The sequence below is a fragment of the Scyliorhinus canicula genome, chromosome 2, assembly GCF_902713615.1.
Source record: "Scyliorhinus canicula chromosome 2, sScyCan1.1, whole genome shotgun sequence".
Classification (NCBI taxonomy): domain Eukaryota; kingdom Metazoa; phylum Chordata; class Chondrichthyes; order Carcharhiniformes; family Scyliorhinidae; genus Scyliorhinus; species Scyliorhinus canicula.
Window position 1 is genome coordinate 119,251,173 of NC_052147.1, and position 16,460 is coordinate 119,267,632.

Below are 16,460 nucleotides of genomic sequence, written 5' to 3' on the forward strand. Positions count from 1 at the left end.
GCGGACCCGGGGGGGTGGGGGGGGGGGGGGGTGAAGAGGGGGCATGGGACGGTTCTTAGACGAACTGGAGTTTCCACAGCTGGAGGAAGAGAAATGCAGACACTAGAGGAGCCCTCAGGGCTGAGGGACTATTGGATATTATTAGGGGTATGAAGTTGGGGACGGCTCCAGGGTCCAATGGTTACCCAGCAGAATTCTATAAGGAGTTCTCAATGGACCTGACACCACATCTCTTGGGGGTGATTAATGAGGTGTTGGAGAAGGGAGAGCTGTTGGAGACGATGGCGCAGGCAATGATCACGTTATTATCTAGAAGGGGAAGGACCCATTGGAATGTGGATCGTATAGACCCATATCGTGGTTAAATAAGGATGTGAAAGTGCTGGCTAAGTTGGTGGCAGGAACGATGGATGGTTGGGTCCCGGAGATGGTTGCCGAGGACCATACAGGCTTCATAAAGGATAGGCAGCTTTCTAGTAATATAAGGAGGCTGTTCAAAGTGATCATGACTCCATCGAGAGCTCAGGCACAGAAGGTAGGATGCGGGGAAGGCATTCGACCGGGTGGAGTGGCGGTACATGTTTGAGGTCCTGGGAAGGTCTGGATTTGGGCTGAAATTTGTGGCATGGGTGCACCTGTTATATGTGGCACCAAGGGTGAGTGTGCGGGCCAATGACATGGGTACACAGAACTTTGAACTGCACAAGGGAACAAGACCGGGGTGTCCACTGTCGCCGCTGCTGTTTGCACTGGCTATAGAAACTCTGGCAATGGCTCTTAACGGGCCAGCAGAGTGGCGATGAAGGGAGTATCGGGTGTCGGTCTACATGGGTGACCTACATATGTTTTGGAACCATTGAAGAGCTGGGAGAGGATCATGGGTCTGTTGGAGAAGTTTGGGACGTCTCAGAATATAGGTTAAATGTAGGGAAGAGCGAAGAGTTCCAGGTGAATTAGTTGGGTCGGCGAGGCCAATCTAGGGGGGATGCCATTTAAGGTGGCCAGAGACAAGTTTAGATACCTAGGGATTCAGGTGATGGGCGATGCTACATAAATAGAATTTAATAAAACTGGTGGAGGAGACTAGGGAGGATCTCACGAGGTGGGACACACTGCACTTGACTTTGGCAGGGAGGTTTCCAAGTGGTGAAGATGAACATTCTGCTAAGGTTCCTGTATATAGAACATAGAACATAGAACAGTACAGCACAGAACAGGCCCTTCGGCCCTCAATGTTGTGCCGAGCCATGATCACCCTACTCAAACCCACGTATCCACCCTATACCCGTAACCCAACAACCCCCCCCTTAACCTTACTTTTATTAGGACACTACGGGCAATTTAGCATGGCCAATCCACCTAACCCGCACATCTTTGGACTGTGGGAGGAAACCGGAGCACCAGTAGGAAACCCACGCACACAGGGGGAGGACGTGCAGACTCCACACAGACAGTGACCCAGCCGGGACCCTGGAGCTGTGAAGCATTTATGCTAACCACCATGCTACCCTGCTGCCCCCTATATTCCAGGCACTCCCAAACTTTGTACTGAAGCCTTCTTTTGTAAACTGGACATAATTATTTCAGACTTTGTGTGGCAGGGAAGGTGCCAAGGGTTAAGAGGACCCTATTACTTGGACAGAGGCAGTATGGAGGGTTCGCATTGTCGAACCTGCTATATTATTACTGGGTGGCGAAGATGAGGCGGTGGTGGGAAGGAGAGGAGGTAGATTGTGAGAGGATGGAGGAATAATCCTGTAGGGGGTCCAGCTTGAGGGCGATGATGATGGTGGCATTGCAAATGGTGTCAAGGAAATGCTCCAAGCCCTGGAGTGCAGTCCACGGTGAAGGTCTGGAACCCGCTGAGGCAGCACTTTAGGATAGAGGGGACTTTGTGTCAATGCCATTGTGCGAAAACCAGGCGGGGGAATAGATAGTGTATAGGAAATGGAGAAAAGTGGGGCTGGTTAAGGCTGGTTAAGTGGGGCTGGAAGAAGGGTTTGCCAGTATAGAATAATTGAACGAGAGGGCAGAGGGGACAGGAGGGGAGGCTGGGCGAGTTGCCATTTAAAGTAGTGGGGATGAACTTTAGATATTTGGGCATCCAGGTGGCGCGGAGATGGCAACAACTACACAAATTGAATCTGGCATGGTTAGTAGAACAGATGAAAAAAGATTTTAAGAGATGGGATGTGCTGCCGCGGGTGGGTGCAGTCCATGAAAATGATTGTGATTCAGAGGTTCCTGTTCTTTTTTCAGAACCTTTCGATTTTTATCCCAACGGAATTTTTTAGGAAGGGTAACACCTTGATTTTGGGGTTGGGCGGGGAAATCCCCCCCGTGTAAAGAAGGTGTTGCTGGAACGGGGGATGTGGGGGTTCAGGCTGGCCTTGCCAAACTTAATGAACAACTATTGGACAGCTAATATGACAATGGTTAGGAAGTGGGTAGTGGGAGAGGGGTCTGTGTGGGAGTGGATGGAGCCAGCCTCTTGTAGAGACAGTAGTTTAGGGGCTCTGTTGACAACGCCTCTGCCGTTTTCGCTGGCCAGGTACTCCACAGGCCCGGCAGTGGTGGCGGCACTGAGGGTGTGGCGACAGTGGCAGCAGCACCTGAGGTTGGAGGCTGCCTCAGTTTGGGCACCATCTTGTGGGAATTGTAGATTTGCTCTGGGGTTTGGACACAGGGTTCTGGGGGAGGCAGCGGGCAGGGATTGAGCAGTTTGGAGACCTATTTGTGGGGGACAGCTTCTCGAGCCAAGACGAACTGCCCAGCGGGAATGGGTTTCGGTACTTATAGGTGCGGGATTATGTTAGGAAGTAGATGCCGTCCTTTCCCAACCTGCCGCCCCCGGGACTGCAGGACAAGGCGGTGTTGAAAACAGGAATTGGCGAGGATAGGGTGTGGAGATTTATAAGGAACTACTGGATTGGGAGGAGGCCCCGACAGGCGAAGTTAAAGCGAAGTGGGAGGAAGAGCTGGGGAGGGAGGTGGCGGCTGGGTTGTGGGAAGAGGCTCTGAGGAGAGTGAATGTATCTTCGTTGTGTGCTAGGCTTAATCTTATTCAATTCAAGGTATAAGGCGTGTATGACAGTGGCCAGAATGAGCAGGTTCTTTGTGGGGGTGGAGGATAGGTGTGGGCGGTGCATGGGGAAGGTGGGGGAGGAGAGGGAAATATGTCCATATGTTTTGCCCTTGTCCGAAGCTGGAGGGATTTTGGCAGGGTTCGCTGATGTTATGTCTGAGGTACTGAAGGCGAAGGTTGCCCCGAGTCCAGAAGTGGCGATTTCTGGAGTGTTGGAAGACCCGGGAGTCCAGGGGCGAGAGAAGCTGTGCCTTGGCCTTTGCCTCCCTGGTAGCCCAGACACGGATCTTGTTGGAATGGAGGGACTCAGGGCCGCCGAAACAAGGGGTGTGGGTGAGCAACGTCGTGGAATTCCTGAAAACATCAAGTTCGCCTTGAGAGGGTCTGGTGGTGGTGGTGGTGGTGGTGTGGGGGGGGGGGGGGGGTACCTGGAGATGGAAGCTGTTTATTGACTTTTCCAAAGATAGTTAAAACATCAGCTGTGGGGGGGGGGGGGGGGGGGGGGGGGGGGGGGGGGGAGGGTTATGGGGGTAAAATCGGGGGAGGCAGAGTGGATGGAGGGGAACGGCAGAGAGGGTGGGGTGTTAATTATTGTTCATGAGACTTCCAGTTTGTCCTCTTTTTCTCGGTTTTGGTTGTGTTTTTGGTTGCGTTTTATGTATATATTTATAAATACCTGAATAAAAATATTTTTTAAAAAGATCATGCGAGAGGCCTCTCGCGAGATTCAATGGCCTCCTCCCGACATCAAGTTGGGAGTGATGAGGCTGCTGAATCCTGCCCAAGGAGAGATCAGACACTGCATTGCAATAGAAAATATTGGAACATATTGACGTGTGGCTCTGTGTGGTGCTGATAGTGGGTGTAAAAATGGAAAAGACAAAGTTTTCCAAGACTAACATCCTATAACTTCTTATGTAAGTTCAATGCGATCCCACATTTCACTAGTTTAGGGGAATAGACATGTGTTTCGATGGCTGCAGACATGAATCCAAGATGGTGTGTTCCCTCCCTGGTGCCAGGGCTAAGGATGCCACTGATTGGCTGCAGAGCACCCAGAGGTGGTGAGGGGAGGATGAACAGCCTCATGGTCCAACGGTACCAACGACAAGAGGTGGAAAGAGGGATGTGGTCCTGCAGTCAGAATTTAGGGAGCGAGGTAGGAAATTAGCAAGTAAGATCTCAAAAGTGGTGGTAATGTCCCGATTGCTCCCAGTGTCAAGTGTAAGTGAGTATGGAAGTAGGAAGATAAAGCAGATGAATAGGTGGCTGGAAAGATGTTGCAGGGGGGAGGGTTTTAGATCCTTAAAGATTGGAACTGGCTCTGGGGGAGATGGGAACTGTTTAGGCTGATTAGTTACACCTAAACAGAGCTGGGACTGAGTTCCTTGTGATTTCCTGGGTGATTTGCTGTTAAGGAGGGATACTGGGAGTGACAGATAGCACTAGAATAATGAATAGTAATTTAGTTGGTGGGGGCAGAGTAAAGGAGAAACGAATTAAGTCAAAATCAAGATTACTGTGCATGGATGTGAATGCACACAGTATATTAAATAAGACTGGTGAGTACAGGCTCAGATTGACGTGGAAATCCGATGCTGTGGCTATAACAGAGAACTGGCTGAAAGAAGGGCAGAACTAGGTGTTAAATACTCCTGGTTACAAGGTGTTCAGCAAATATAGGAAGGGAAGAAAGGGGGTAGGGGTATTGATTAGGGTGGCACAGTGGTTAGCACTGCTGCCTCACAGTGCCAGGGGCCCGGGTTCAGTTCCGGCCTTGTCTGTGAGGAGTTTGCACATTCTCCCCGTTTATGTGTGGGTTTCCTCCGAGTACTCCAGTTCCCTCCCACAGTCCAAAAATATGCTGGATAAGTGAATTGGCCATTCTAAATTGCCCCTTAGGTCCAGGAATATGCAGGTTGGGTTATGGGATTATGGGGATAGGGAAGGGTCGCTGGGTGATCTTTCAGAAGGTCGGTGCAGACTCGATGGGCCGAATGGCCTTCTCCTGCACTGTTGAGATTCTATGACCTATGATTCTATGGAGAAAGACCAAATGTCAACAGGAGAACATTTTTGGGGACAGCGATCATTGTATCATCGTTTAGGCTGACTGTGGAAAAAGACAAAGAACAATCCAGGGTAGGAATAATCAACGGGGGAAAGCCAACTTCAATGGAGTAAGAACAGCTGGGTGGAATACATTGGAGTCAAAGGCTGGTAGGAAAAATGATACTGAACAATGGGCAGACTTCAAAGAAGTGATTCAGATTCAGTCAAGGCTTATTCCTGCAAAAGGTAAATATAGAGCAAACAAACTCATAGGTCCCTGGACGACAAAAGAGATGGACGTTAAGACATTGAGAAAAAGTGTGCATCTGAGAGGAAAGTGTGCTTCTGAGCGGTGTCAGTTAGAAAATACAATTGAGAACCAGGCTGAATATAGGAGATTCAAAGTGGAGGTGAAGAAGCAAATAAGAGAAGTAAAGAGGGAGTATGAGAAGAGACTGGCAGCTAACATACAGTGGAATCTCAGTCTTATGCACATAAATAGTAAAATGAAGGTAAAAGGAAGAGTTGGACTCATTAAGGACCAAAAAGTTACTTACTCATGGAGGCAGGGAGCATAGTTGAGGTATTAAATTAATATTTTGCTTCTGTCTTTACAAAGGTAGAAGATGCTACCCATGCCGTGGTGAAAGATGAGATAATCTAGACACTAAATGGTTTAACATAAATATATATTGTATAGGCTAGAGGAGGATTTGTAATGAATTCCCCAGGATCAGTGTTAGGACCCTTGCTGGACCTAGACCTTGGTGCACAGGGCATACATTCAAAATTTACGGATGATACAAAACTTAAAGGCATTCCAAGCTGTGAGGATGATAATGTAGAGCTTCACGGGGACAGAGGGAAGTTGGTGGCATGGGCGGATAGGTAGCAGATCAGGTTCAATGCGGAGAAATGGGAAGTGATTCAATTTGATGGGAAGAACATGGAGAGACAATACAAATGAAGGTAGCAATTCTAAAGAGGGTGCAGATGAAGAGGAACCTGGGTGTGTATGTGTATTTGTCATTGAAAGTGGCAGGACAGGTGAGGGAGCAGTAATTAAAGCTTACACAGCATTCTAGGCATTAGTAATAGGGGCAGGGAATGCAAGAGCAAGGAGATATGTTAAATCATGTGTAAGACACTAGTCTGTTCTGGAGCCACACTGCAGGAAGAATGTGAAGGCATTGTAGAGAGAGCAGAAAAGATTCAGAATGTCAGTTATATAGGTACTCGGGAGAAGCTGTGACTGTATTTGATGGCGAAAAGAAATTTGAGACGAGATTTGATTGAGATATTCAAAATCATAAAGGGTCTGGACAGATGGTGTGATTTTGATTGGTGAAAGGGTTGAGAATGAGAGGACACAGATTTAAATTAATTGGCAAAATAAGCAAAAGCAATATGACAAGTATTTGGGGTCCGGAGAGCAATGCCTGAGAAGTTGGTGAAGGTAGGTTCAATAGTTAAATGAAAAGGAAGGGAATCGCACTCGATGGATTGCTCATTCAGAAAGCCAGTGTGGACATGATGGGCTGAATGGCCTCCTTCTGAGCTGTTATAATTGCCATGAATATAAAAATTATTCTATATTGTATCTTATATTTGTGGAAGTAATATTATTAAAAACCCTGTTTTAAAATACATAGAGGCAGTATGTCTGCCAAAGCTGTAATTAAAGAGTTGTAAAAGGTTACAGATAAAGGGCTAATGGACATGTGCTTTGATTTCTGGAGATTTCCTGGAGTGTAAATGATTTGAGGGACTGTATTTAGCCATGGAACTTAATGGGATACAGATGAAGTGGTAATGGGAGGAGCCAGGCCTGTCTGTAGTTTTGCAGTCTGTTTTAAGATTTTAAATTGAACAGCAATTTGCCATAGCATTTGAATCTGACAAGTGCACTGGATCTGCCTTGAAAGGATCGCCCTCCACAGTTTAGCAAGTAACATGTTTTTGCTCAATTGGAATTAGTAGCAGGTGTAGATTGTAAGTTGATTTCTTTTTTCCTTTTATTTAATAACTGTTTAACTGCTAATTGTAAAACTATTTGTTTGATGTTAAAGTGGTTGATTCTGTGTTTTAAGTTAAAGTTTGTTTTAACATAAAAAGATACCTATTAATCAGAATCATCACTCCTGGGGTGCAGTATCATTTCCTCAGTTTTACAACTTAAAAACAGTTGTTTGGAGTCCTCGTCCGCTATCCAAACAAATGCCTTGGTCTGGTCTAATATTCTAACACAATTCTGATTCTGCTACCGTTCCTCAGGAGTATGCGAGTTATTGATCTCCTCTCATCAATAATGACACAGAAACGTTTGATAAAAGTTGTGGTTATTACGATGTTACTTTTTCTGCTCTCTTTTTGGAAGCTGCGGTTTTTTGTAGCTCAGCCGAAATCCCGGGAGAACTGTATTTGGTTTGCTTTGCACAAAGAGAATCAGCGGCAAGCGTGAAATATGGGATAACAAAGATTGTGCATGTGGAAATCAATGATATTTCAGACCTAAAACATTGGCAGCATTGAGATATAATGGTGATTGCCATAATAAAAGTATTATATTAAATTCTTATTTTACAGAATCACAGCACAGTAAAGATGAAAATCAAGTTTCCAATGGAGCCTAATTATTGTTGTTTAATGAGACTTTTCAATTTCTGAACACTTAAATTAAGTGTGTAAATGGCTGATGCATTGTACAGAATGGAAGATACTCACACCACCCAACGGTTGCATAAACCTATCAAAGAGCTCTGCTTCATCAGCATCTACTGCCCTGGGGGAGAAGCCAGATGGATTCCCTGCAAGTGCAATACTTTACTAGATGGCTCCATAAACTGCTTTCCAGACAGAAAACAAGCGAAGGAGGAGTCAGGCTCTGCGAAACAGAGAGGCTTGTGCTCTGACAACACTGCTTATATTCAGAAGCAAACTGCCACAACTAACGCTGTTAAGGAATTGTGCGCAGCATCCTCATGCCCGGTTGAAAAACAATCCATATTTGCTGAAGCATTAACCGTAAGGCCGGGTGATAGTCTAATCTTGAACATGGGAAATCAAGATGGAAAATTTGAAGGCATTCAAGAGACTGAAAATAAGCAGAGTGAACGGGAAGAAGATTATGGTGATCTACAGCATTCGGTGTCAATTACTTCTGACCGTAAGAAAGCTGATGCCAAGAAGAAAAAGCTGAAAAAACTTGGCAGAAGAAGAGAAAACGCTGAGGAGCTTTCATGCAAAACTGTCAAAAATAAATCTTTTGTGGAATCAGAACATTGTACTGTCAGAGCAAAAGAAATATCACTGCTGAGAGATGAGGTGCGCACAAAAAATATTGTAAGCAATTCTCCTAATTCAGTTAATTACAGTAAAAGCAAAAATCTCCAGCCAGCCATGGTGGGTATTGACGTTCTGCCGGGAATGAAAAGGGCTAAGTCGGAGTTGCCAAGGAACAATTTTGATTTTCAGGATAACGCAAGGGCAATTGGACTAGGCACTGATCTTGGCAACTTTATGTCCGAGTGTGATGATAAACTTATCGCAGAAGATTTAGTGACCAGTGGCAACAGTTTATTGGATGATCTTCAAGATATCATAAAATTCCAGCAAGAGCAGCAGGATCATTCTTTACGAACGAAGCCGGCAACTCCACACTTACCTGACGAGGCCCACACCACAGCGTCCTTGGCAGATGTACTGTCTGAGAACAACAAGCATCACTGTGGAGATGAGTTAACCCATGAGAACAGGGCAACCACCGTGGTTGCTAAAATACAGGATGCAGGAGTGGTTGTGCGAAATGTTGTTCCGGCTATGCTGGAAGAAGACCAAAATCGTGTTCTCTTTGCAGATGCTTCAATTAAGTGTTATGCTGAGGAACAAAATATTTCTACTGTGGTCACTGGAATGCAGAGTGAAACTGTGACCATTTGTGATATTGTCACAGTGCCTGTAACAGACTTAGAATGTGAGAGTTCCATGACGTGTGGAAGGGAGACAGACAGCGGCTGCAAAGTATCTGAGCGTGTCGAGGGAAAAGTACAGACGAGTACAGATTCACAGACGTCCAGTAGATATGTCAACAAGCACCTGTTAAATGTTGTTGAGACTGACCAATTTCATGAAGCAGGTGAATGGCATAGAGTGGAAAAGGGCAAGTCACATGCAAGTGGAACTAATCGGACTCGGGACAAAAATCTATTAAGGGATGACACACTAGAAATAAAAGAAAAAGTGTTTCTAAAGCCCCTCGAATCTGCTGAAGTTGTATCCTTCGGTGAAAACACGAAGGAAGACTGCAAAACTGTTTCTCTATCTTTATTAACAGGAGTTAGTAGTATTTTAAACAATCTGTGTCCTGCTAACAATACACATATGTCGCCTGTTGCACCCCCTTTGATCTCAGGATTACCTAGTCCTCAACTCCATCACAGGATTCTCCCACTACCTGTATTAGAAATAGAACAGAAAACTCAACAAGAGGACAGTTTAATGTTATATGCATCCATTTATGACTGCATCACATCTGAAGGAATAGAAGGGGGACAAAACTTGATGGAAGGAAATAATTTGCAACAGAATTTCAGTGACACAAATGGGAAATTTCATCAAGACTATAAGGAACAACGTGCATTATCTGACGATCTGTCATTACAAGGTTGGTCAAAACTTTTTTTGCAAATTCCTGCTTCATGTTGACTAGATAAATCATTTGTTTTTGTATGATTTTTAATTTTAACTTCACTACACAAATGAAAGTCTGGCAGATAAGTATTTTTTGAAAGGACTATTAGAAAAAGGCTCTGGTCACATTGAAAATCCGATGTAATTTAATGATCATCGCTGACAACCTATGGATTGCATAACTTTTATATGGATCCATTAAAATGTAATGTTCATGATACTTAAAGGCTTGAGTGCAATCAGTGCAGATTTCTGCATTCCTCTGCTAATTTCTCTGGGGTGGAGATGCTGGCTTGGACTGGAGTGGGCACAGTAAGACGTCTTACAACACCCGGTTAAAGTCCAACAGGTTTGTTTTGAATCACTAGCTTTCAGAGCATTGCTTCTTCCTTCACCTGAGGAAGGAGCTGTACTTCGAAGGCTAGCAATGTCTCTGGGGTGAGAGGTACAAATGGTTCAATGTGGAAGGGTCACTGTTCTCCGTTTCCATTGGGCCTTGGATTGACCACCAAGGTTATGATGTGGTAGATAGGTCGAACCATAAAGAGGACTTCACCAGCTGCATTCTTCATGGCTCAAGTCTCTTGTGGGAAATGATCTGAATACCTGGGGGAAAACTGGCATTCTGTTTTTAGTTTAAGTGGGGCTGGAATTTGCTGGGATCCTAGTGATGGGGCATTGACTGGGAGGCTTCTGGAATTGACTCTTTTCTAAATTTATTTTGGTCATCTCTCCAGAGTTGCAACTTTTGGAGTTGGGCTGCTTGTGATGCCTCCATGTATGTGGTGCTACACCTGGGTCCACACTGTGAACCCCCTCCCCACATCCCCAAGTCCCTGTGTGGATGTCCAACATGCACCCATACTGTAGTATTAATTAAACTAAATGCCGCTGTCTTGACTCTTTATACTCCAGTGGATTCAGAAGGGAAGTTTAACTGTCCGCGGAGAGGGTCTTTGGTTCTATTTGTCTTTTCATAGTTGCATTACCTTGAGAATTTGCTGTGTTCAGCACATTGCATCAACCCTTGGAAGTGTTGGCATCAATGAATGCACATGATTCAGTGGGATGAATGTCTTGTGATGAGTTCTTGCATCTCATAGCTTTTGGCACTGATAAAACTTCACAAACCAAAACAAAGCTCCCTTTTATAGTTATGGATTGGGAAAAAAATGGAAATGTCTGTGATTTAGCTCTGAATTTCTATTGAAACATTGGCTGGGAGAACACCATCATTATTATTGCCGTTATTTTCGCTGTAATAATATTTGCATTGTGTCAAATAATTACTTTCTCATCTTTCGACTTTATATGGCAGCATTTTTAAATTGCTTAACTAGGCTCAGAAAATCTAGCTTTGAGATATATATATATACAATATATTAATTGGAATGACTTCACAGCATGAATTATCTTGACAGAATGCAGTTACGCAAGTCAAAAACATGTGATTTAGTGATGAGCATCCAAGTGAGGCAAATTGGGATAAAAAAGTTGCAGATTCATACCTCATGTTGATTACTTATTAACTAATTCATGTTTGAAGAGGATGTAAAGAGACCCAACACAGATTAATTATTGGATTTTTAGGAATAATTTACTTTAGGATATTTATAATATTCTAAATTTTGCAGCATTTTTCTGCTGTCAATTTATCAATTCCATGGCCTCCTCCTCGGGGGTATGAATTACATACAATGGTTTATGCATACATATGTGAATTGTGCTTGACGTTTGTGAACAGACATCTGGGGCGTGATTTAATGGAAACGTTTCTAAGTGCCGTTGGAAAACGTTCGGTGGGTTGTTTCTCAACGGACGCATTGGCAAGATTGTGGCCCGCACTTAATGACACTTAGTGCAGGAATTGAACCCCCACGCGCTTCTGGGGATTCTTGCCTTAGCGTCTTTCTGCTAACAAGGGGGAGCTGCTTTTAAACCCCACCTCACCACTCGCTTCCTGTCAATACACAAGCATGGCAGGGCGCAGACCTGCTCCTTGCTTTGGCGATGCCGACCTGGTCAGGCTTCTTGACGCCGTTGATGAGAGTCAGGATACCCTGTTCCCCTCGAGGACCAGCAGTACCAATGCAGCCTGGTAGGCAGTGGCAGCAGCTGTCAGTGCGGGCAGCATGACCAAGAGGACCAGCGTCCAATGTTGGAAGAAGACCAATGACTCCACCGACCTGCAAGGGTAGGTTACCACCTCTCTCCTGGCATCAGTTCCACCTGCCCCCCCCCCCCCCACACAAATCACTGGCTGACACATCGCGCTCTCCACACACCCAATCCTCATGCTTGTTCCTCAGAACCCCCACCAGCACAGCCCCTTCATGTCCAGGTGCAGTGCCCACACATGCTGTTGACCCTCCCTGGCCCATCAAACGCGGGGCTGACAATGCTCTCTCTTCCCCACAGGGGAAGATAGCCCATAATTAGCAGGAACATGCAAAGACAGGCGGCAGAGTGCCAGAGATCTTGAGTCCACACCCCCATGGGCCCTGGAGATCACGGGGTTGTCCGAGAAGAGAGAAGTCACCAATACCAAGGTTGGGCTGCAGTGCAGAGGTGAGGATCCGCTGCCCCTTCATCAAGATATCATGTCCCAAGTGATTGTTCATGTCAGACAAAATGATCCATTACTTTCACTGACCACATTGTCCCTTGGATCTCCGTCTGACGGGGCCAGGCCATCTGAAGTCATTCCCCTCCCACACCCAAGATACCACCTTGGAGGAGAGCTCTGAGGGGAACACCATCGAAGCATCACAGCTATCATCTCCACCTACCACTTATGCAGCGACACGTCCTATTTTTTTTTTTAATTTAGAGGACCAAATTCATTTTTTTTCCAATTAAGGGGCAATTTAGCGTGGCCAATCCACCTAGCTTGCGCATCTTTGGGTTGTGGGGGTGAAACCCACGCAAACACGGGGAGAATGTGCAAACTCCACTCGGACAGTGACCCAGAGCCGGGATCGAACCTCGGACCTCGGTGCCGTAAGGTAGCAGTGCTAACCACTGCGCCACCGTGCTACCCTGCGACACACACCTCTGTGTGCGACATTAGTGGACAGGCTTCTGGGGCACAATCTGGTAAGCAACACATAGTTGCTGATGCACATCAGGGTGGAGGCAGGAACATCCAAGGGAATCAGCAGTTGGAGGTCTGTTGGATCCAAGGACTCAACCGGGTCCCTGTCAGATGCCAAGCCTCTGAAAAAGGTTCTCCCAGAGCTGATGCAGATGATAGGACAGAGCCATGACATTCAGGAATGTATGCCAGTGACATTCGAGCAAGTGCATAGCCGATTGGAGAAGTCCTAAAGGCTACGGTAGCAGGAAATGATACTGATGATGCGTGACACCGAGGCCAACACTGCGATGGTGTTGACCACAATGGAAACGCTGGAGCATGACGCCAGCATCTTTAGTGATCGTGCCAAGGCACGGCCCTGTCTCTGACCATGGCTTAGGGTCTTGGCACCATGTTACAATCGCTGAGAGACATGTCCCAGATGCAGGTGAACATTGTCAGGGCACTGCAGAGTTTGGCCCAGTCACTGAGGAGCATCGCTGAGGGTGTAAACACCACAGTGCCGACAATAGGAGGCCGCCAGCACTGGTAGAGCCAAATGACGCAGGGGCCTCTGGAGCTCACTCCACCTGACCCCCAGGGCCCTACAGGCACCATCAGGGAGGAAGAATTGCGGAGGCCAACCTGGAGCCTGCCAAGGAGACAACAGTGCTCCCCAGTTCCTGCAAATCCCCTCTCCTGCCATTGGCGCATCTCAATGATAGCACGCAGAACAGGGTGGCACAGCGATGCCAGTGACACCAGTATGTCAGCCGGGACCCTATTTACCCTCGCCACCGTTATATGAGCCCTATGCACCACCTCAAACTGGATGAGGCTTAACCTTGCACACGACGAGGACGTGTTCACCCTCTGCAAGTCCTCCGCCTACACCTCGGCCCCCCTCTCCCTTCCCAGCTCCCCCCACTTACACTTAATGTGCCCCACTAGGGCACCCTCCCACACCATCAACTCCTTACAGACATCCGACACCTTCCCATCCCCTATTTTTTCCTTTGACAGAATCTTGTTTTGCAACCCAGGGGAGGCAGCCCAGGAAAGTACGGCACCTTCCTCCTCCCGAAGTCCCGAACCTGCAGGTACCTAAAACAACTCGTACACTTCCTCCAGCCCTGTGAACTTGCTCCCTTTAAACAAGTTGCCAAAGTGCTCAATCCCTGCCTGCCATCACCCCCTAAACCTTGAGTCCAGCCAACAGCGCAAACCTATGGCTATTACAGATTGGTGCCTACACCAAGATATGCTTCAGCCCCAAGTGCTGCCTCCACTGCCCCCACACCCTTATGGCCACACCACCACTGTGCTCACGGAGTACGTGGCCAGCGGGAGCGGTAAAGGCACGATGCTAGCTTCACCCGCCTCGCACTGACCCCTCCCCGACAGCCCATTTCCTTACCAGTAATTGATGAGCCATCAATTGCACGAGAGACGAGTTGCTATACAAAAGTTAGGCTTTAATAAGCTAGAACTTAGCCCTGCAGTCGACTACAGTAAAATGGACGACCGCCGGGCGTTCTGACTATTTATACCTCGATATGGAGGCGTGGTTAACTCAGCCTCTCGACCAATTGGAGAGCCGTCACATGACTGGTCTCAACCAATCGGTCGAGAGGCACATGACCGACCAGGGCCAATGGTAAGCCGGTGTTCTGCACCAATGGCAGACAGCTATGCAAATCATACCACCACAGTAATACCGTCCAATAAAAGTTCATGTTCGGCATCGCCAGCTGCCTCCCCACGCCCCCGCTGCAAGAAAACCTGCCGCACCCACGGGGTATTCCCTCCCCCTCCCCACACAAACCCAGAGATCGGCCCATTGATCTTCCTAAAAAACGACTTGGGAACAAAGATTGGCAGGTTCTGAAATACAAATAAAAACCTCGGCAGCACTGTCTATTTTTTTTCCAAATATTTTATTAAGGCATTTATGATTTTAATAATAACAATAATAATAATTGTTTATTGTCACAAGTATGAAGTTACTGTGAAAAGCCTAGGGACATTCTGGCACCTGTTCGGGTAAGCTGGTACAGGAATTGAACCTGTGCTGCTGCCTTGTTCTGCATTATAAACCAGTTGACTTGCCCACTGAGCTAAACCAGCCATGTTATAACAATAAACAATACAAATACAAATGTACACATAGTTCAGTGGGTAACACATACCTCCAACCACCCTTGTTCCCGCCCACTCTAAACACAAAATAACCCAACTCCCCCCGACCCACTAACCCCCACCCCCCTCTTATTGAATCTGCTGACAGTGTAGTTTTCTCCGAGGAAGTCGATAAATGGCTGCCACCTCCGGATGAACCCTAATGTTGATCCTCTCGGGGCAAACTTGATTTTCTCTTGTCTGAGAAACCCAGCCATGTCACTAACCCAAACCCCTGATTTTAGGGGCTTCGGGTCCCTCCACGCTAATAAGATCCATCTCTGGGCTACCAAGGAAGCAAAGGCCAAAACGGCAGCCTCTCTCGTCCCCTGGACTCCCGGATCTTCCAACACTCCAAAAATCACCACCCCTGGACTCGGCGCCACCCTTGTTTTTAATACCGTGGACATGACGTCCACAAATCCCTGCCAGTATCCCCTAAGCTTCGGGCATGCCCAAAACATATGGACATGGTTTACTGGCCCTCCCGCATACCTCACACACTTGTCCTCTATCCCAAAAAACTTGCTCATCAGGGCCACCGGCATGTGTACCCAGTGAACCATCTTGAATTGTATCAGGCTGAGCCTGGCACATGATGAGGACGTGTTGACTCTGCTCAGAGCAGCCTCCCACAGACCCGCCTCTACCTCCCCTCCCAGCTCATTGAAAGCAGGCCAGCAGCATGGTTCGATTCCCGTAACAGCCTTCCTGAACAGGCGCCGTAATGTGGTGACTAGGGGCTTTTCACAGTAACTTCATTTGAAGCCTACTCGTGACAATAAGCGATTTTCATTTCATTTCATTTCTTCCCATTTACGCTTTAGCTCACCTATCTGAGTTTCCTCCCACTCCATGACTTCTTTATAGATATACGAAAACTTCCCCCCCCCACCCCCATTTTGGAAACTACCTTGTCCTGTATCCCCTGTGGCAGTAGAAGCGGAAAGGTCACAACCTGCCTTCGCACAAAATCCCTTATCAGCAGATAGCGAAACCCATTCCCTCCCAGCAATTCAAACTCCTCCTCCAGATCCTCCAAACAAGGAAAGCTCCCATCAATAAACAGGTTCCCCAGCCTCTCAATCCCTGCTCTCTGTCACCTCCGAAACCCCCATCTAACCTCCCTGGGACAAACCGGTGATTACCACAAATTGGAGCCCACACCGACGCACCCTCCACTCCCATATGTTTCCACCACTGCCCCAAAACTCTCAAGGTCGCCATCACCACCGGGCTTGTAGAGTACCGGGTCTGGCAAGAACGGCAGAGGAGCCGTTACCAATACCCCCAAACTTGTGCCCATTCATGATTCTGCCTCTACTCGCTCGGCAGTGCCAGCTACCCACACCCCCCACCCGGCTTCGCTCCAGGAGCACT

General features: G+C 47.0%; 1 protein-coding gene across 1 annotated transcript in view; it reads left to right on the forward strand.

The window, feature by feature from the left end:
- fmn1 (formin 1) overlaps nt 1-16,460 on the forward strand; it is a 532,192-nt gene that overhangs the window by 54,611 nt on the left and 461,121 nt on the right. Inside the window, exon 2 of the mRNA XM_038785764.1 lies at nt 7,724-9,800. Coding sequence (XP_038641692.1) covers nt 7,826-9,800 — 1,975 coding nt within the window. The 5' untranslated portion in view covers nt 7,724-7,825. The remainder of the gene's footprint in view (nt 1-7,723; nt 9,801-16,460) is intronic.